Source organism: Lissotriton vulgaris, chromosome 8, assembly GCF_964263255.1.
Source record: "Lissotriton vulgaris chromosome 8, aLisVul1.2, whole genome shotgun sequence".
Classification (NCBI taxonomy): Eukaryota; Metazoa; Chordata; class Amphibia; order Caudata; family Salamandridae; genus Lissotriton; species Lissotriton vulgaris.
Genome location: NC_141696.1, coordinates 1,395,874,881 through 1,395,896,849, shown reverse-complemented (window position 1 = coordinate 1,395,896,849; position 21,969 = coordinate 1,395,874,881). Strand labels below are relative to the sequence as shown.

The following is a 21,969-nucleotide window of genomic DNA, read 5'->3' as shown; positions in this document are numbered from 1 at the left end:
GAAGCTTCAAAGGCATGCCGCCTCTGAGCTTCTTCAGACCATTTGCTGTACCCAGCAACCAGCCTCCACCAGTCCTGACCCCCACTCTGGCGGGAAGACTGGCGGGAAAAACTACGTCAGGAAGGGGGGTGTGACAACCTGTGCCAACCCCACCCCTCAGGTGGGGGAGACGAGGTGAAGCACGACCCCAGCCTCCGGCCATCTTGAAGATGGGGAGCCCTGCCCAATCACAGCTAGGCTCCTGCCCACCTCGCACAGGAGAGGAGCAGGCTAGGGGGTGTACCAACCCCAGGACAGGGACCTATTGGTCCCGGTCCTAGCCCTATCTGTAACGCCTCTAAATTCAGTATTTAGGGGCTCCCTGAACCTTCCTTCCTCAGATCCCGATAAAAAAAAGAGGAAAGAAGATCAAGAAGAAGAAGACCCGTGGTGCAGCTGCTAACAACAGGACGGCAACAACTGACTTGGCCCCAGCCCTACCGGCCTGTTGATCCTGGAAACTGCTCTTGCCTACTCCCGGCGACTCCTGCGGACAGCAACCTTGGGACACCCAGAGGACCTGCCTGCCTTGACCCTCTTGAAGATTGGGACTCCCATCAGCAGAAGCTCTGCTGCAACAACCCCCCTGGTGCCAGCCAGGAAGCTCCGGACCAGCCCACTCTGCACCCGCCGAGCCCGGCCCGTGTCCAAGTGAACCAAGGCCACGAGGACGTCCCCCCGGCGACTGGGTCCCGAAGTCCAGTGCCCAAAGACCCTCCTCCACGAACCAGACGACGACTGCAGACTCAGAACCAGGGGCCACCCCAAATGCGACAAGCTGAGGGTAAGCTTTCCGACACCCCAAGACACCCCTGCACCCGGCACCCCTCGGCCCCCTGTACTTCCCTTTGGGGTACCTACCTGTGCTCCAAGATCCCAACTTTCCTCAAGTGCTGTTCGCCCCTGGAGAGTCTCCGTCCCGGAGCCTGCAGCCTTTGTTCCCCTTTGACCTTTCCCATTGGATAACATTGAGCGCCCGGCGGCTCAAAAGCATCCTGCACCCAGCCGCCCGAGTGCCGCTGGCTGTGCCACCTTTGTCCTATCCTACTTTACCCTTTGGCCTGAGCAAGTGACCAGGAGCTCAGCTCCCATAGCTGCGTGACCCGCTAGCCAGCAGCCACCAACCGGAGTCCCTCATTCGATAACATTGGGCCTAACTACCTCTGCACCCGGCCGCCCCTGTGCCGCTGGGGGTGAACTAACTGTACTTACCTGACACTGGGGGACCCCTGAGTCTATGCCCAGAACACTGACTTCACCAGCCAAGTACTCACCTGGAAACCGATAACTCCCTTACCTGCCATTGGATAACATTGACTGATTTGGCTTGAAAAATCTTTTAATTGTGAAGTTTTGGAAACTAAAAATATTCATATAAAATCACCCAAATTCCGAAGTACTCACCTGTGATCAGGGGAGAAGCCAGTACTGTACCTTGTAGCCCAGTACTGAATTGCTAAAGTAATCCTTACCGGGTTTACTAGTAACCTGTATTTTCTCCATAGGAATCCATTGTATGCTTTTCTCTGAAATTTCTTCCGTCTACTTTTGAAAACTTGATGCAAAAGAGGATGTATGTGTTGTTATTCTTTTATGATTTTTATTTATCGAATAAAGATTTTTTGACTGACTGACAAAACTTGAAATATTCTTTAAAAATCCTACGAAATACTGAAACACAATTACCTAACGGTTTTAAGTTGAGACCCCAGTGCTGGCCTTAGGAGCCCAGTACTGGATTACAAAAGTAACAAGATAGTACTTTACCTGCAACCTGAATTTTCTCCCATTGAATAACATTGCGAGATTTACAGTGAAAAGTTTTAAGTGTGAACTTTTAAAACCGCTTTATATTCATGAAAATTCACTACAGTAACTAAAACGTTTTTGTTAATCTGGTTTCAGCTTAGACCCCAGGACTAAATCTAGGATCTAGTCCTGAAACTACTAAAGTAATCTATATAGTAATCAACTGTAATTATATGAAGAAAACCCATTGAGATCAATGCTATAGTGTATTTTAGAACTGTGTTGTCTACTGCAAATACTGTATCTATTGTGTGCACCAACGTTATTGCTTCTTTGCAAAGTAATTACATGAGTACTCATATGGAGAAAAGTATATTTTTATAACTGTCGGTTCTAAAAATAAAACAACTATATCGGTGTATATAAAAACAATTGGTCTGGAGTTCAGTCCTTGAGTGTGTGAACCCTTTTGCTGACTGTGTACAACAAATGCTTTACACTGTCCTTTAGTACTGCCTTACTGCTCGACCAAGTTACCACATTGAAGAGTAAGGTCAGTCCTGACTTTAACCTCTGGAGTTTGTGGATTCTATACACACTGTGCTTCAGTCTAGTCCAGTATATATAGGGCCACTTCCTCACAAAGTGTCTCTGGTTTGTAAAGTCGCTGGCATGGTAACCACCTGCAGGCCTCTATCCAACGTCCTAACAAATCTATGCTTTCCTGTATAGATGCGCTGTGTCAAAGTCCATCAGACAGGAGATCTATATATTTTGTGTCCCGCACCGCAACAGTAATAGAATATGTGGAAATTTCTATTTATAGGTGCTACCAGCTCGTACATAGCAATCGCTAATATGATGGGGCTCTGGATTCTGCCCGGCAGAGTTTAACTTTATGTTCAGGAAGAGGATGCTGTGGCAACCATGCATCCAACACTTCCATCCCATTTCAAGTTTAACTTCTTCAACGTAATTTCCACTTCTCTCACCCCTTTTATTTGTTTTAACACAAGACAGCTGATGTATTGAACTTTTCAATGACAATGGTCTGCTAAACCGGTCTACCCCAAGGTAAATGGTTATTGTGTTCATTGCTATAAATATTTCTTGGGTATAGCAACTGTCTGTGTAAAAGACTCCTGCAGAGAGAACAGATTTCAGAGAGCACAGATTAGGGAGTGGGAATTAAAGGACGTATTTGATCTGCCTACTCATAAAACACTATATGTGATTATAAATTACACACTTTTCCTTGTAGCCAACTTCTGTAACACTTGATAAGACACATACAATAAAAAAATGCCATAAAAACAACCTGGTTTGGAAGGACCACTGGTTTAATTAAATTCATATTGCTGGTTAGCCTTTTGTCAGTTATGGAATATAAAATGCTCTGTCTGAACCCAGTGAATTCGAAATGGAATGCACATACCCAACCACAAAGCTAAACATAGAAGACAAACATTTCTAGAGGCTGCCAAGTGGGACATGTCTTTTTCAATAGACCTCTGTTGCACCTTTCCACACTTAGTGGAACTACGAATTACAGCAAGTCCAAACTAAGTGGCGGATCACACAAACGTTTTTTTTTTTACAATGTAATACGCTGAACTAGGCAGATCTTGAGAGGAGTTGGGAGGCAGGAAACAGCTGTGACACAGAATAGTTACTTCATATTGTTGGAGAAGGAACAGAAATTGGGACATTAACAAGTGTTATCAAGATTGTTTAAGGCCACATCACAGAAAATAAAGGAGTTAACCCTTTAAAATACCATGCTCGGATAGATAATCTGTTGTATAGTAGGGTTCACCCAAAGATATTCTCTTTTTAACATAGTTGACTATCCTTCAAGGCTATGACAAAACTAACAGCAAATGGAAGCTGAGTGCCAGCCATGCAGGACATGCCTTTTTTATAATCACCAAAAGCTGAAGAGCCTGCGCTCTAGTTTGACCCACCAGAACTAATGTATGTGCAACACATGAAACCAAATGCATACAATAATGAAAATATAAAAAAAACATTAAAAGGTGGCTTATTTTAAATAAAATCCAGTTTTAGACTTACCATGCATTTTTCTGTTTAACAATAGGTTTCAGAGGAACCTTAACTTTGGCAATTTTGACTTCATCCTACATAAAAGAAAAAAACAATTACTAGAGTTTCTGGATGGCTCATTCATGAGATTCAAATCCCTCCTTTAAAAAATCCAGCATTATTATCTGCTACTGTACACATTACCTTGGAATAGGAGAGTCATCTGAGTCTAGAGATGAACTCTACTATACCAAAGCCCTATAGGAAAGTGGGTTCTTTAAAAAGAGACAACCGTTTCACTGGAGAGTCATAAGTGTAAAACACTTTTATACTTCCCTGTGATGTCCAAATCCCTCTACTGACAGCTAGAACTATTAGTCACTAGATTCTGAAAAGCACACAGAAACGTAATGACTGCAGTGGTCATCAGGGGCTGTTTTTCACTATTGGAATCTTACAAAAGAGATGTTTTTCTTTTCCAAGAGAAAGACATCCCTGCACAACCTCAGTGGCTTTCCATTTCTTCCACCAGCTATCTATTTACAGAGTCTGTTGTGCTTGCCAGCTAGCTAAATTAACTGTATTCTAAGTCCTATCACACCAACTTAAAATATCCACAGGAACACAATGTCACAATTAAATTCACAAAGTCAAATCAGATTGCAATTAGATATATGGTTCATTTAATCCTTAAGGCTTTCTCCAAGTCCAGCCAACACGTGTTTCGTCGAATGGGCAGGTACCCACGACTTCATCAGGGCTGGGAAAGAAAATACAATACAAACAGATATTGTAGTTTTGCGATACATCGTGTAATGGTCACATTTTAAATATAATTATTTCATGATAATCAGTTTTGATGACATGCAAGTGGGAATATTCTTTACATGTTATCAATCCACACATTGTCAAGATAGATAGATATGTTTCCCTCTTTTTGCCGAGTGAATATTCATGAGAGGAAAGGAGGGGAGATAGAGCTCCCAGAGAAAGGATGAGAAATACCTCCTTAAGAGGTCAAAAGGGTGCCCCACAATTCGTGAAGTCACAACAAACACCGGTAGCACCAGATTTCCAGACATCATACCGGCACTATGCCTCACAAATTTTCAAGACTGAGCATCGCTGCTCAGGCTTACCTGATATTCGATATTGGTAGGTTATATGCCTGTAAATTATCATAAGATATATACATCTTGTAAATTCCATGTACATGATAATATCATCCATGTGAATAAGTATATAAATAAATAATCCAGCCCAGAAACGTACCTTCTGGCTGGTTATAATTCCGACCCAGCCTCACGTGGCTGGGTTAGTAGTTTCTTAGAGCACCCAGGTTTGTGTCCGTTAATCACGCTGTAGGAAAATATGTATATATTGCATATTACCCAGGTGAAATTAAATTATATGGATACAACTCGTAAATTGTTACATGGTTAAAGTTATCAGGTTTATAAGGGGTCTATTGTATTGACTATTATTATTAGAGCCTCGAGCTTACCTTCATATTGATGATTTAGAGTATATAAGCCCCAGAAGCGACCAGGATGAATTAAGTTAGGATCCAAGTGCTTAGTAGGATCATTAGTTGTATTCGTCACGTTGGTAGATAAATATTAATCCTCACCCCAGCTGCCGATCGTATAAGGAAGAGAAAAGGACAAACATGTACGGAAGTTCGTTAATATTCCGTAATTGTGGTCTGAAGGTAAAGTATGTTGTGTGTCTAAGTTTGTATCGTTCTATTATCTTACCTTCGTATTTTGAAGTCACGGGGAAAATGTTGCTGCGTGTAGAGCCGGTCTCTCCGTATTGTGGAAGAGCCGCGTCTCTTAACCCGGAAGTATATATCCATAAGATTTGCCTTCCTGTTTGACGCGGCTAGAATGTCTGCGTCTGAGACGTAGCGTAGTTCTAGTCCGCCATTTTGGGTCAGTGTCTAACGTATTATCATGCCGTATTATTTAGAGTATTCATTGGTGGATGCCCGAAATGTTATTATTTATCGAAATAAAGGTTATACGCAAAATCATGCGTATATGTATAGGATTGAAGTTAGATTCTTTTTATATGCTGTTGAATCATATTATCCATAAGGTGTACCCGTATAGATTAGGGGAACTTTCGTCACCGGTAATGCCTGACACCAAAATATGGGGCAGGATGAGTACATGTAGTTTGTGGAAGAAAGACATTCTAGTAGGCCAAAATATAGGTTCTGCCTAAACATTACATTGTGTATCAATGTGTTATTCATACATAATCGGCGAGGCATACATCTTCATATACAGTATTTACTTTTTAAAATTTGAGGTCATTATTTTTTCTTTTCATATTGTATATCATAATGGAGCTAGAGGGCACATTCGCATTCACTACGATTATAATGTCATTTACATCTTACATCAATTTTATATACAGATGGTCTTGTGTCTGGATCATACAGATAGGTATATTTTATTAACTCTATAGCGATATTGGGCAGTATGTTAATCTCCCAGATAATAGTGTAATTCTTGGTCTGAGTTCATCCCATATTCCACCGCCCGCATTGTCAATATCCACGTGACGAATACAACTAATGATCCTACTAAACACTTGGATCCTAACTTAATTCATCCTGGTCGCTTCTGGGGCTATATACTCTAAATCATCAATATGAAGGTAAGCTCGAGGCTCTAATAATAATAGTCAATACAGTAGACCTGTTAAAAACCTGACAACTTTAACCATGTAACAATGTACGAGTTGTATCCATATAATTTAATTTCACCTGGGTAATATGCAATATATACATATTTTCCTACAGCGTGATTAACAGACACAAACCCGGGTGCTCAAAGAAACTACTAACCAAGCCACGTGAGGCTGGGTCGGAATTATAACCAGCCAGAAGGTACGTTTCTGGGCCGGTTTATTCATTTATATACTTATTCACATGGATGATATTAACATGTATATGGAATTTACAAGATGTATATATCTTATGATGATTTACAGGCATATAACCTACCAATATCGAATATCAGGTAAGCCTGAGCAGCGATGATCAGTCTTGATAATTTCTGGAACATCACTATTTATAATAACCCACTTACCCGATGAGGGATATATTGCACTGGTATTGAAAAGGACAACTCTAATATGGTGTTATGGCTGAAATATAATTGGTAAGGCATAGTGCCGGTATGATGTCGGGAAATCTGGTGCTACCGGTGTTTGTTGTGGCTTCACAAATTGTGGGGCACCCTTTTGACCTCTTAAGGAGGTATTTCTCATCCTTTCTCTGGGAGCTCTATCTCCCCTCCTTTCCTCTCATGAATATTCACTCGGCAAAAAGAGGGAAACATATCTATCTATCTTGACAATGTGTGGATTGATAACATGTAAAGAATATTCCCACTTGCATGTCATCAAAACTGATTATCATGAAATAATTATATTTAAAATGTGACCATTACACGATGTATCGCAAAACTACAATATCTGTTTGTATTGTATTTTCTTTCCCAGCCCTGATGAAGTCGTGGGTACCTGCCCATTCGACGAAACACGTGTTGGCTGGACTTGGAGAAAGCCTTAAGGATTAAATGAACCATATATCTAATTGCAATCTGATTTGACTTTGTGAATTTAATTGTGACATTGTGTTCCTGTGGATATTTTAAGTTGGTGTGATAGGACTTAGAATACATTTCGGATCTACGGATCATCTGTGGGCAAGGATGATGACCCATACCTAGGCACCCAACAACTAAGATAGTGAGTCGAATACTGATATTGCCGATATTTGGTAAAGCGCCATAACCACTCAGAATAATCATCCCCGTTTTCTCTATAAAGCTAAATTAACTGCCAGGGGAGGGAGAGAAAAGGGCACTTGGGTTTCAAGTAGCATGGCTTGATTAGACTAAACAAGTTATAATTGATTGTTGACATAGTCATTTAATAAATGCATTACAAAATACATCACATAAAACTATATTGCTTTTAAAGAGAATACAGATGATTAAAAAATACAATGTAGTTATCAACCTACCAGTTCATAACACTGTTACAATAATAGCAGTGACAAAACAGTAGTTGCACATCCTATTCCATGTGTGTGGCATCAGTAAAGAGAGAAACTGGTACCATAACAACAGAAATTAGATCAGTGCTAATACCGCCACCTCATCTGAAGCGAGTTCCCACCAAGCCTCCTGCCAACAGATACTGGGAGGCAGAGAACTGCTGGCATTGAAAATATTTTGGTGAGGTGAACAAGTTCACCTGAGGAGTGGCCCACAGCATGAAGATATTCTGGGCTACCTCCGATAGAAAACGTCACTCACGACTGGCAAGATAATAGCGCAGGCAGTCACCACTGATAGTGATGCTGTTGACTGCAGATGGTGCAACACAGATGGTGCAACATCACCTCTAGCAATCCAGATTTGATCAGCCAGTCATGTAGGTACAGGAAAATGTATATATTCAACTGTCTGAAGTGGAGTGCTAGCACCGCCCACCACCTTGGTCAAAAATCGTGGTGCTGAAAATAAGCACTGCAAACTGGTAGTGCGTAGAATTCACAACATACCTCAAGTACTTCCGGTGAGACCCTATGATTCAGATGTGGAAGTTCATGTCCTGCAGGTCCAGTGACACCCTCCGATCTCCAGCTTCCAAACCCAGTAGCACTTGGGCTAGGGTCAGAATCTTGAGTTTTTCCTTTTTGAGGAAGAAGTTCAACCATCCAGTAGCACTTTTGACCCTTTTCCTGCTACAGCACTTACTCCACAGATCCTTTCTGCAAAAGTGCTGCCACCTTTGTTGGAGGATGACGAGGTGATCCGTATTGGGAGAGGAACATGGGAGTTGGATGGAGTAGGGCCTGAAGAAAGGAAAAGGTGCAACCTCTTTCCTCTATTTGGAGGATCATCTGGTCCGAAGAGATGGCCTTCCAGGCCGACATAAAGGAGAGCATTCACCTCAAGTATGAGCTAGGTGTCCTTGAGGAAGAAAAGTAAGACTGCCTTCCTGGGGAAACTGGTTGACCTTGTGGCTTGCAAGATTGTTGCTGCCGAAAGGAAACTACTGTACAGAATAATTGAAAGCGGTAAAACTGCCTGTAGTCACTCTGGGGTTGAGGATGCGGAAGACCTAATGATCAGGCTGTTTCCCTGGTGGCTTTGAAACTCTCTAGAGCAGCATCCGCTTTACCGCAACAGACTGGTTCCAACAAAAGGCAGGTCTCTTAGATTGACCTGCATATTGCTAGAGAATCCTGATGACCAGAGCTAAGCTTGTTAGTGGATAGGGTTCGAAGTGCCCATCACTTTTGACATGAAGTCAGAAGGATCCAGGTCCAACTTCACAGTATGCCAGGAGGCATTCTGTCCATCCCCGAGAACCTCCTAAAAATGTGCTTGCATGTCCTCCAGGAAGCTCGCCATATCCCAAAGAGCATGTGTGTAACTGGCCAGTTGACAATTTGAATTTAATGGGATGAGCGTCATAATTCCAGCAGAGAAGATTTTCTTTCCACATGTCCCCACAGTGTGGATACACTGTCTGAAGGGACTGTTGGGAATGATCGTGACTAAAGAAGGAATGAGAAGTTCTGAAACTCCCCGTGGATTATATATCCACTGAAGAAGGGCTCTGCCTGAAATGCAACAGGATATTTATGGCTATTAATTAAGAATTTTGATAGATATATATACAATTAGAAATATATGGAATGCTTTAACCACATATATCTTTGAAATAATTTGTCATTTGAATGAAGTAAATGTGAAGTACTAGTGACTAGTTTATTCAGTGTTTAATTTCTTGAAGTAACGTTTCACTAATCGGACTACCTCTTGCATCAACGACCAGAGCAGTGCACAAAGGGGACGCTTCCCCCGACTGGGGTGGGGGGTTGGTTGAGGGCTGCAACGTATTCATTTTATCTATGCCTAGGATCAGAAGGCGTTCCCAGAGTGCACACAACTAAAATGTAATAATCAGTGCATTACCAACCTATTTTAAATATCTCTGCTACAGCAAGATGACTTCATAGCTGCACTCAACCTCAAAGACGCCTACTTCTACATCGCATATATCACTGCTATCTCTTGTTTGTGGTAAGTGGTCAGCTTAACCACCGCACCCAGAGTTTTTACCAAATGACTTCCAGTAGTAACCACACACCTGCAAAGTCAGGGCATCCATGTATTGTACCAGCTGGACGATTGGCTGATACAGAGTGCAACACAACAACAGTGCTGTGCACACACCCAAGCCACACTTGAACTCCTGTACAAACATGGCTTTACCATTAACTCCATACATTTGCATCTCCAGTCCCTTCAAATTCAACCTTATCTGGGAGCCATCCTCAATGCAGAGGTCAGCAAGGTGTTTCCCAGACCATTAAGCGTCCAGTACTTTCAAGCATTGCTGCCTCTGCTTCAGCTAAATCAGCAGGTCACGGTACAGGCATACCTGCTCCTCCTAGGCCTGATGGCCTCTTACATTGCCGTAGTACCCTACACAAGATTGCACATGCATACTCTGCAGGAATGCTGATCGCATAAGTGGTATCAAAAAGAAGGTAATTAGGAAGTTCTAGTGTTGATCAGTCGCCTCACTCATCACTCTCTGCAGTGGTGGAATACCAATCTCTTGCTGCGAAGGCGACCCTTTCTTGACCCAGTTCTGCAGATCCTCATCATGACTGAAGCATCTCAGTGGATGGGGAGGAGGGTAGGGGGAAGGGGGGGGGGGAGGGGAAGGGGCACACCTACAAAACCAGTCTGTCCAGGGCCAGTGAGGTCCCATCCACAAGGATTTCCACATTGACGATCTGGAGCTGCTAGATTTTCATCGAGTCCTCAAGGCCTTCCTTCCCTACATACTGAGCAAGGTAGTTCTCATACAAACAGACAACAAGACAGCCATGTATTACAATCAGAAGCAGGAGGGCACTTGCTTCCCTCTGCTTTCTCAATTTGTTTAGTCCATCTGGCGCTGGGCTCTCCACCACAAGATACACCTGTTGGCGGAATATCACCGGGGAGTGGAAAACAACTTTGTTGACAGTCTCAGCAGGATGCAGCAACAAGTCTACTACTTCCAGCGATGTGAGTTTCTGGACGTGGACCTCTTTGTCACAGCAGAAAACCCAAGATGAACAAACTTCACCTCTAGATTCCCACACCTACAGGTAATGGGCAATGCACTATGGATTTACTGGTCAAGGATATTTTCCTAAGCTTTTCGGTGTCTGCCCTCCTTTCAATTAGTGGTTTGGAAGCTACTGCAGACCTCCCTCAACCTCATCCTGGTGGCCTCCATGTGGGCTATACAAGCCTGGTTCACCACTATCCCCGAACGTTCAGTAGTTCCGCACAAGAGGCTCCCCTATAAGCCGGAACTTCTCAGGCAGAATTATGGGGAAATAAGGCAACCCGACCCCAACAATCACAACCTTGTGATCTAGCTTCTGACGTCTTATAATTTGGTCACCTCCATCTATCTCAAGAATGCATGAACATTCTTAAGGAAGCACGCACACCATTTATTCATCCCAGCTATGCTGCCAAATGGAAAAGATTTGTCTGCTACTGCCTCTCAAACTTCATTGAATCTGTGGCTGCCAATGTTCGGAACATCATTTGTTACCTACTGCACCTCCAAACGTGTAGTCTAGCCTTCACCTCTTTCCGGCTACAGCTAGTGGCTGCATATCTGCAAAATAGGCAACATATCCCTCTTCAGGGTTGCAGTCATTAAAGCTTTTTTGGAGGGACTCAAAACAGTAATTCTTCCTGTGGGCTTCCAGCCCTGGTGTGGAATCTTTATATTGTCCTCAACAGACCTATGGGTCCCCCATTCAAGAACTCCACTCCAAGTCCCTTACTAATTCTTTCTTGGAAAACAGCCTTCCTAGTAGCTATCACATCTCTAAGGCACGTTAGTGAACTCCAGGCGTTAACCTTGGAAGAACCTTTCTTTCAGTTTCATAGAGATAGGGTGGTCCTTCACACCAACCCAACATTTCTTCCTAAGGTGGTCTCTTCTTTCTACCTTAACCAACAGAACTTCCAGTTTTCTTCCCAGATTTGACTCCGTTGCAGAAAGGGCTCTTTATTCCTTAGACACCAAACAAGCCTTAATGTACAATGTAGAGAGAACAAGGCCCTTTCAGAAAACCCAACAACTGTTTGCTGCTTTTTCTGAACCACATAAAGGGAAGCCCTTATCGAAATGCATTCAAACCTGTTACGCAAAATCTAAAAGAGTTTTGCCTGTTCCTACAAGGGCCCATTCCACAAAGAACAAAGTGGTTTCTATGGCCTTTTTTTGGAAACCTCCCTATAGCAGACATTTATAAACCAGTTACTTGGTCTACACCAAACATTTTCACTAAGCACGTCTGTGTAGACCTGGGGATCCAACCTTTTCTGTAATAAGAGCCATTTATGTTCAGTGAAAATCATGCTGACCTACTACTATTATTCGTGTTTTATAGTGACCACATAAGACAAGATTACAGTAGTGGCCACCTCGTGTAAGATTGTAAGCAGTGTTGACGTCAGTGCATCAGGTAGAGTTGCCAGCAGTAATGCAAAAGAGGTTCATCAATTTGGAATGCCTCTACATGTGCAATACATACCAGCCATAGATGCCATGCCCTTGGCACTAAGGTTATGATATAAGCAATAAAGCCTCCTATGCGCTACATAGTTTATCACTCAAATTTCATCTTTAAATATACTTTGGAAGTTCAACAATGTTTTTCCAAATATCAGCTATTTCATCTTTGATACACCCTTTTCAATATTGGTATACATATGTTAACTCATCCAAGCAAAAGCATCTAACTTAATAGGCTGGGCTGCACATAGGAGAGCAACTTACAGGTAGCTGGAGAGCTACCAGTTGTTCACGAACTGCTCGGAAAAGCCTGGCGTAGACCTATTAGCCCACCAACAAACAAATGCTGGTCAAACTCTTTCAGTCTTCTGCAATATCCACAGGGCAGCCACCGCTTAGGGTAGGAATGCTTTACAGTCTATGCACAGAATGTGTATCTATAGCCACACATGCCTCAAATATAAAATGCTAACTGCCCTATAAGCATCTGTTCATCACATGTAGTGCTGTAGATTCACATGTGATGACCCTTCACCCCCAGACACCTCTGGTTGTTGCAGTTACCATTACTTTTTACTGGTCTTACATGGTCATCTTTCTATCTCTGTCTTTCTTGTGTCGCCGTCGTGCAGAAAAATAATATAACAATGGAGCTGATGACCATGCACATTGCAAGCAAGAGGTGGAGGGGTGGCCACACACTACCTTGTGATTTGAGAAGAATTATTGGAAGAAAAACAACTTGCACACAACCGAGCCCAACACTATATGGCAGGAGTATGTACAACATGTCTCGAACAATTCATTTGGGGGGGGGCAGGGCGATGAGGGTCCCTTAGAAGTTATTGCTTCAAACCTAGGAGACAGGAGGGTATGGCGACTCCCAGAATTCCCCACTGCTATGCAGCAGTCCCACTGCAAATTGTAGCAGAATTGTCCATGTTAGAATATGAAAAGAATTGGTGGCAAATGGACACGCCATAATTTGACTACTTCTTTGGGTCGTAGTTTGGCTAGATAAAAAAACATAGTCTCCCACTAATACATATCTTAGTACCCCTGTGAGCACCTCACTGAAAACCGGGAACAACTGAAAACCTTGACTATGTCGCATCAAGGGGCATAATGACACACCCATCACCATACAAGTCAATCAACTACAACGCTGCCTTCACCTCCAGAGGGGCATGATTTTTGATGCTGCAGGGGGTGGATGCCGGATGATTTCAGACATGTCCTTTTGAATGCACAGCAGAATTGGACCTCCGAAAGACAAAGTGCTTATGTTACGCTCAGTTTAGACACTGGGTCAGGCGCACCTCTATTCATTCTGCAGCCACTGGGGACCCCATTTGAGATGCTCTTCACTACACCTGTGAGCACTAAGGGTAGTATTTCAAACTCTAAAGACTACAATGCAAAACGCAAGGCTGTGTATGTGAAGTTGAGTGGCATTCAATATCCTATCCTCAATGGAGGGCCCTGGGTCGGTTCATTCTTTCTGCATTAAAGTGTAATTTTACTGTAACAAGACAGCTGAGTTGGCAGAACCTTTAGGCTCAATGGGGTGCTGGTTGTGGTAGATAAGTTGGTGGAAGGGGCTCTCCTTCCGAAGTTAGGGTTCCGGAAGGGGATGGGAGGACTTGTTGGGGCACAAATGGGCTCTGTACTGTGATATGCTTGAAAATGCCCTACTGATGAGCTAACTATTAAACTGCACATGCTTAGGCAGAAGTGGAATACTTTATTTTAGGATTTGTGACTGGGCAGTGATTCAGTAGAAACTATGTGCTTGAAATTTCAATAAAAAAATGTGTGGAAAAAAAATGCACCCAGAGGGAACAGGATAATACATTGTGATATCAGTGGTCACCTTGTTCACTATAAAAACACTTGTATATTAACAAACTACTACAAATGTGTATACCAAAAATGTGCACTGTCACAACTATTACTCATGACTATAGCATTGCATTTTACTTTTTGATACCACCTACTGCAGTTGAAACTGCACAGAAAGAGGTGGTGGGTGAAGATGAGCAAAGACCTACAAGTCCTACCTTGCTATGCCATCCACCTGTGGTTCAAGAATGAATCCAGTCATACAACCTACAAGCGTGATATGCCAGTGGTCAACCACGTCTGCTTCTGCAGCTACTTCCTCTACTCTCCCTTCTTTAGCAGCAACTGCCTCGACCTTTTTCACACCAGCTGCCTTCACATCCATTGTCCCTAATATAGCTAGAAGTACTTTGCCATCTGGAACATTCAGTACTTCTGTGCACCTGTGGTTCTACCAAATCTGTGCTAGGAGGTCAGCAAGCCTGCTGCCCGACCTGCCCTTCCTGTGATAGACTTAGTCACAGCATTCACATAATGGAGGAGTGGATGGATTCAGGCAGCATGATACCATACTCTCCGTCTGTCTAGAGTATGAGAAGCAAGAGTTAAGAAGGGCAACTCTCTGAAGGAGATACTAATCGTTTAGCTCCAAGTGAAACATCCTCACTCCACCACTGCATACAGGTAAGGTGTGACTCAAGAGTGGTCTGGTGCTATGGAGTCTTCTGTTGTCCAAAGGTGAAAACAGGAGGGTCCTGAGAAGGATGACAATTTAGAACAACTGCCCATTCTCCAGAGGCATGAGCCCTGGAGAGAAATGTAGTGGCAGCAAATAGCTGACAGCCACTTTCCAACTCATTCCCTGGACAAGCAACTCCACCACTTACACCCCTCCCATTCACTTCCTATATATCCAATTCCTTCTAGCACACCTCTAAGCAGACCTCACAGGAGCTTTACCTCTGCAGCCCAGATTCCAGAGACAGGTCCGCTAAGAAAACTGCAGATTATTGTATGGTTAGCTGAAGACTACAAGAGGGTGGGACAGGACTGCCAGGGAACAGGGACAGTTGGGGTTTTGCTCATAAGTAGGATCGGGAAGGTAGAACTGACCTACTTCGAGATGGTTTGAGGGTAGCATAAATCTCTCAGGGAACAGAAAAGTTAGCGTAGGAAGGGGAAATATGATAGATTAAGGGACTTACTTAAATGTTTTAAAAACAATTTTTAGTGCAACGTGTAATTTATTGAACAAACATATTAGTGATTTTGGTGAATTCAAAAGTAATAGTTTTATCAAGTAGTCCCTGACAATAGTGGCACTGGTATGCTGAGACTATGGACCCTGTTTCACTTATGCCTCCTCGTTGTCACCACTTGGGTTTATATTGGCCTCACTATTCTTCCTGGCATTTGCACACATCACGTAACTGCAATATTATTCATGAAGGAGGCGTTTGATTGCAAATACCTTATCTAATGTATATTCCAAAGCACCATAAGTGTGAAGGTATCAGAAATGGCCATTCAATAGTAAACAATCTATGGAGTTGCACGTCCTGGTGTGCCTAGCTGTAGGCCTGTTCCTGTGCTTTTGCTGGTTCATATAGAGGGGATAACACCCAGTATGTCAGTTTCAACTCAGAATCTCTTTGAGGCGATGGAAAGGTAAGCAACGTGCAATGCACAGGATACATACACGTTTGTGTACCAATTCTTTTTATTTGGGTGACTCCTACCTGATGCCATGTTCCTAATTTCAACATCTGTTAATCCTGTACTGCATGTCCAGTACAGATCGCATTCCCAAGGACATTTTTTGAACTGTGCCAATCAAGTTGCCAATATTAGGGTCCATCACTAACTTGAAAGTAACATACAAGACAGCAAGGTATACTCTATATGAGTATCCTACATTTGGTAATAGTAATATCTATACATAAAAACAGCAGAAGTGTGATATGAAGTGTTACATTAAAAATAAGCTAATGCAGTTTTTTCTTGAAACCAGGGAGGGGTAGTATACAGTTTCGCTACATTAATAACCCATCAGTACATTTGGAAGAAACTAAACATTCTTTAATAATATCATAATTTTCTCCAGGAGCTACGCGGTATCTTCTGCCTTCTGCAATATCACTTCTTACAATACTAAATCAATCAATAAAGCAATCAGGGAAATGTAAGCGCGCTACTCACCCATGTCTCAAGGCGCGGGGGGGGTTCAACAGTTTGTTCAGTAGGAGAGACAAGACTTGAGGGTCTTTTTGAAGGTGTTCAGGGAGGGGGTGCGTCTGATGTCGATCGGGAGCTCGTTCCAGGTCTTGGCCGCGATGTTGGAGAAGGCTCTTCCCCCGGTTCTGCTTTGTGAGGGGCGTGGGGTTTTGGCAAGGGCAATGTTGGCGGATCGGAGGTGATTCTCTTGTTGAGGTATTGGGGTCCGGTGTTATGGAGGCATTTGTAGGCGTGGGTATCTTGAAAGGGACTCTTCTCGACAGGGAGCTAGTGGAGGTTCCCTAGGTGTTAGCTGTTGTGCTCGTGTCGAGGGATGCTGAGGACGAGTCTGGCGGCTGTATTCTGTATCGTCTGGAGCTTGCGGAGTAAAGACTTGTTTATGCCGGCGTAGAGGGTGTTTCCAGAGTCAAGTCTGCTGGTTATGAGTGCGTGGGTGACTCTCTTCCTTGACTCGGGGGAGATCCATTTGAAAGTCTTTCGGAGGATGCAGAGGGTGTTGAAGCAGCTGGAAGAGACAGTGTTGAACTGTCGGTTCATGGAGAGGATGGAGTCGAGTACGATGCCAAGGTTTCTGGCGTGGTCCGTGGGGGTCGGAGAGGTGCCAAGGGTGGTGGACCTCCAGGTGTTGTTCCATGCTTATGGGGTGGTTCAGAGGACGAGGACTTCTGTCTTCTCGGAGTTGAGCTACAGGCAGCTGTTGCTCATTCAGGATGCAACGTCCTGCATTCCTTCCTGGAAGTCTAGTTTGGTGGTGGTGAGGTCCTTCGTGAGGGAGAGGATGAGTTTGGTGTCGCCGGCGTAGGACACTATGCTGAGGCCGTGCTGTCTGGCGATGGCGGCGAGGGGGTGTTCATGTAGATTTTGTAGAGGGTTGGGCGGAGCGATGATCCCTGGGGTACTCTACAGTTGATTTCCGTGGGTTCGGAGGGAAGGTTCTCAGGTACTTCCAGAAATCTGTAAAGCAATGAACTACTCCATGAACTAATTACCAACCTGGGCCTTCAGCCAACAAGCCCGAGATTATCTCAGAATGGTGTACGGTCCTCATAGTGCGTTGTTTACTTGGTCATACCAAGGATTCATTGGGGTTTAAAAAATTATATTTTAGATGGCTTTTCAAGGATAGTAGGTCTGTCATCCGGACCCAGATATAGTACTTCAACATGGCCACTTGACAGTTTAAAATCTGGGATACCAGATCAAATTTCCAAACTTATCCTGGTATGGCGAACAAAGCAAGGTTACTGGATGATTTTTTTTGTATGCTTTACAGAGGACTCTTTCTAGGGCTTCATCTAAAGTTAGGTGGTACACGAAATGGCCGTATTGTAAAGTGGGAAGAAATGCCACTTTCATTTCCCTTAGTATTGGAGCTGATAATGCACTCCTTAATTGTTGTTTTAGTTGGTCGATCCCATATGCTTTTGCAGTGCCCTCTTTTGTAATTGGCAGGGGCTTTTGTCCTACAGTCTGTCCAACTTACTGCACTAAATCATTTCACTTGCCCTATCTTCAGCAAGTTAAAGTGGACTGATCCTCACCTACCTTATACATAGTAACTGAAAGAGGACTGATCCTTGCTTCCACATCAATAGAAAGAGGACTGAGATTGTAGTTACCGACAATAGCAGAAAGAGGAGCTCTACAGTGGCCATCTTGTTATGGGCCTTTTCACCACTGCCCTCTCAACCTACTGCACTGAAAAGACCTAGTAAACACCCACCCTGGCATGGGCATATGACTAACAGCCCAGCACTTTGCTTTCGCTGCTTCATGTAAGTCGGGCCATCCTGGCGCAGCAGCTTTTTCCTTATGCAAATCTTGATGGTTGTGCAGTCCTGTGGGTACTTCTCAAAACGCGAACCAACCGCTAGGGCGGTAGACTCATCACTCCCCCCCAGCATGGCTGAGCCCTGCTTAAGCCCCACAGGAGACAATTACTATACCGTTATCTATCCTCCTAATCTCTCCAAATCTGCCTCCAAAGCCCTTAAACACTCCATCCTGAAAAGTCATCCTGAGACCCTGATATCTGACCATCGTCTCTGCGCAAACCAGGGCACTGTCATCAACGACCTTATCTTCCATTCCAGGAAAACGTCTCTCTGGCGCAATGTCTTCTTGAGCCTCCCCAAAGTACAAGAAGCAAGGAACATCCCCCATGGAAAAAAGCTCACAATCACTCCATGGGCAAACATACTGCTGACCTTACCATCTCCTTATACAACAGTGGCATTATCCTGATTCAAGGGCCTCCCAAACACCTCATCAAATTTGCACACCTCTTCACCCTCCTTAAAAATCATGTTCACAACCCGTCTCAGTCCTCGTTCCCGCTGGTCCACCTGTTGCCCACCCTGCCAAGTGCTCCTTGCCTATCACCAACCAATCTTGTCAGTGATCACGTCAGTGGGCCACCCGGCCCCTTCACCCTGTCACTTATGCATGCCAATCACTGCGCACACATACCACCGAACCTAGACCCCTAGCAAACCCTGCTCCGTCAGCCTCCGAAACCCCCCCTAGGGCCTACCTCTCAGGTCAACCCAGCCCCAATATCACACATCCCGATATCACACATCCAGCACATACCACCAGAGGCGTCCTTAAACCCTTAACCTCCTGCCCACGTAATCACTCTGCACGCCGGGCTACTGACAACTCCTACTAGGGCCTACAACACTAGTATGGAAAAGCCTAACAGGGCCCAGTACACTGGTCGACATAGCCCCAACACCAGGCTGCAAAATCAGACAGATGTAATCGCTCCCACCCCTTCGGCCCCCTGTCCGCATGATCATCCCTCTCATAGGGACGCTGACCGTCCGCCTAAACCCACCTCTAGGCTACCAGCACATACTATCAGGACCGCCCCCTTGCAACTGTCCCCCTGCTTGCCAGAACATACTTCTCTAAGAGATATTGATATTCTGCACCGCAGATCCTCCGAATTAACACAGAGCATCCACAAATCGATTCTGGACCTAAAGCACCTCCTTCACATCACAGAACTTTCCTTCTCGAATCTCAGGCCCTCATTCACCCTCTACCCCTAACCCTGAGACACCTTCGCCCACGCTAACAACCTTGCCGCCTCTCGGAGAAGGAAATTCTTGCTCTCCTCCACAACTACAAACTCACCCCTGGCACAATCAATCCCTCTGAACTCACGGAGGAAGAAGTGGCTGACCTCCTCAGTAGTTACGACTCTGCCTTGACAACCCCACACCACTTACACCTTAGGGAAGAACACCCTATCTGTACGATTGCAACCAACCCGAACAGATCTGCTACCATCCGCACCAGAGGGGTTGTCAACAGCAACCTCGCTAAAATTCCCACCGCCGCTGCTACCCTTGATAATCACTCCTACCCCTCCCGAGCCAGCCTCCTAATAAACTGCCGGTCAGCTGTAAAGCATGCATCTGATGTCGCCGACCGCATCCTGAGTCATAAGTCGGACCTAGCCATCTTGACTGAATCCTGGCTCAAGGAATCCTCATCGCCCTACCTAGACCTCTTTGTCCTGACCAACTATAACATTATAACGATGGATAGGCACCCATAGAAAAAAAGGGGGTGGCATTGCCTGTATCCACTACTCCAACCTCCTTGTTACGGAACTGCCAGTGGACCCCAAAGACTCCTGCGAATACTTTGCGCTCTCCATCTCCAACAACACGTCTCAGCAGTGCAAACTTCACATCTTTTACCACCCCCCAGGCAAGAACGACTCCTTTATGGACCTCCTCATGGAAATCATCACAGCCAAGGTTTCTCCAAACTCTAATGACATTTTCCTTGGCGGCTTCAACCTGCATAGGAACGATCCTAAGGACCCTCAGGTCAATGTCATCAGAGACTTCTTGACCGATCAAGCCCTTACCCAAGCCTGCTCCCTCCCTACTCATTCGAAAGGCACCACTCTAGACTGGATCATTGCTAAGGAATCGGCAGTCAAACTTCTCTCTATTGACCCCTGCGATTGGTCTGACCACCACGCCATCACCTTCCTCCTGCCCAGCACCAACAAAACATGGACACCTCAACCCATAATTCCAAAACGATGGGTTAGAGACACTAAGAACCTTGATCACTAGAAACTGGCAGCGCGTTGTGTGTCCGACCTCCCCTCGCCCAGTGCACCTCGGTCAACAACCTAGCGACTCATTACTCCTCAACCATATTTGACATTCTCGATGACCTGGCACCACTAAAATTAAAAAGAACCCAGGTCAAAGACCGAAACCCCTGGTTCAGCAGATCCCTCAACAAGGAGAGGAGATCCCTTCGACAGACTGAACGAAACTGGAAAAAACACCCTTCAGCAGCACATCTAAAACTTCTCCGTCAGGCTAGAAATGCCTACAAAAAGAAAATCCTCAACACTAAAAAAAAAATTCTTCAGATCTGAACTAGAAAATACCAATAATCGACCTCGCAAGCTGTTCGACTTGGTCAAACACCAATCCAACAAACTAACAAAAACTACCAAAGAAACACCTAAACCCCTAATATCAAGCAAGGAATTCTCTTCCTTCTTCTGCGACAAAATCTCTGCCCTTGGAAATGAACTTAAATCCGCTACTCACAACCAAAATCTAAATCCACCTGCTCCACCTTCTCTCTCTGCGCTATCCTCCCAAACCTCACCCAAAAACCTAGTGCACTGATCCAAGTTTAAAACCTATGACTAACATTCTATCTTGAGAATTTTTGCCTCCTTAAAAGCGAACAATCATTTCAATGATCCTCTCCCCTCTAACTGCCTAGCTGCCGCCTCTCAGGCTATCATCCCTTCCTGGACCTCAATAATCAATGACTCTCTCCTACAGGGCTCAATTCCTGACTCGCTCAAAGCTGGCCAAGTTATCCCCATCCTAAAAAAAACAACGCTGGACCCCGCCTCCACCGAGAACTATAGACCCATATCCAACATCCCTCTTCTTGCCAAAGTTCTGGAAAAATGTGTACAACAGCAGCTAAGCCTACACATCAACAACTTTCACCTGCTAGATGACTTCCAATCAGGGTTCAGATCTGGTCACAGCATGGAAACCAACCTCCTCCACATAGTGGATGACTCCCTCCAAGCTCTCGACCTAGGCAAAACTTGTCTCCTAATTCTCCAAGACATGTCCTCTGCCTTTGTTACGGTTAACCACAAAATTCTCCTAGAACGCCTCAAACTTAGGATGGGGTTGGTTGGCACGGTCCTTGATTGGTTTAGATCGTCCCTCCAGAACCGCTCACAGAGAGTCCTCATCAACGGTAATCTATCCGCCCCCTTTCCGGTTACGATTGGAGTCCCCCAAGGATCAACCCTCTCCCCTACCCTCTTCAACCTTTACCTTGAACCTCTCACCGAGGTGCTACGTGCCGCCAACATCGCTTACCTTATGTACGCTGACGATACTCAGATCTACATAA

General features: G+C 44.4%; 1 protein-coding gene across 1 annotated transcript in view; it reads right to left on the bottom strand.

The window, feature by feature from the left end:
• The window catches only part of LOC147698809 (E3 ubiquitin-protein ligase TTC3-like), a 1,497,644-nt gene that overhangs the window by 805,434 nt on the left and 670,241 nt on the right, over positions 1 to 21,969 (bottom strand). The window contains exon 25 of the mRNA XM_086935406.1: positions 3,862 to 3,926. Within this exon, the coding sequence (XP_086791532.1) occupies positions 3,862 to 3,926 (65 nt within the window). The remainder of the gene's footprint in view (positions 1 to 3,861; positions 3,927 to 21,969) is intronic.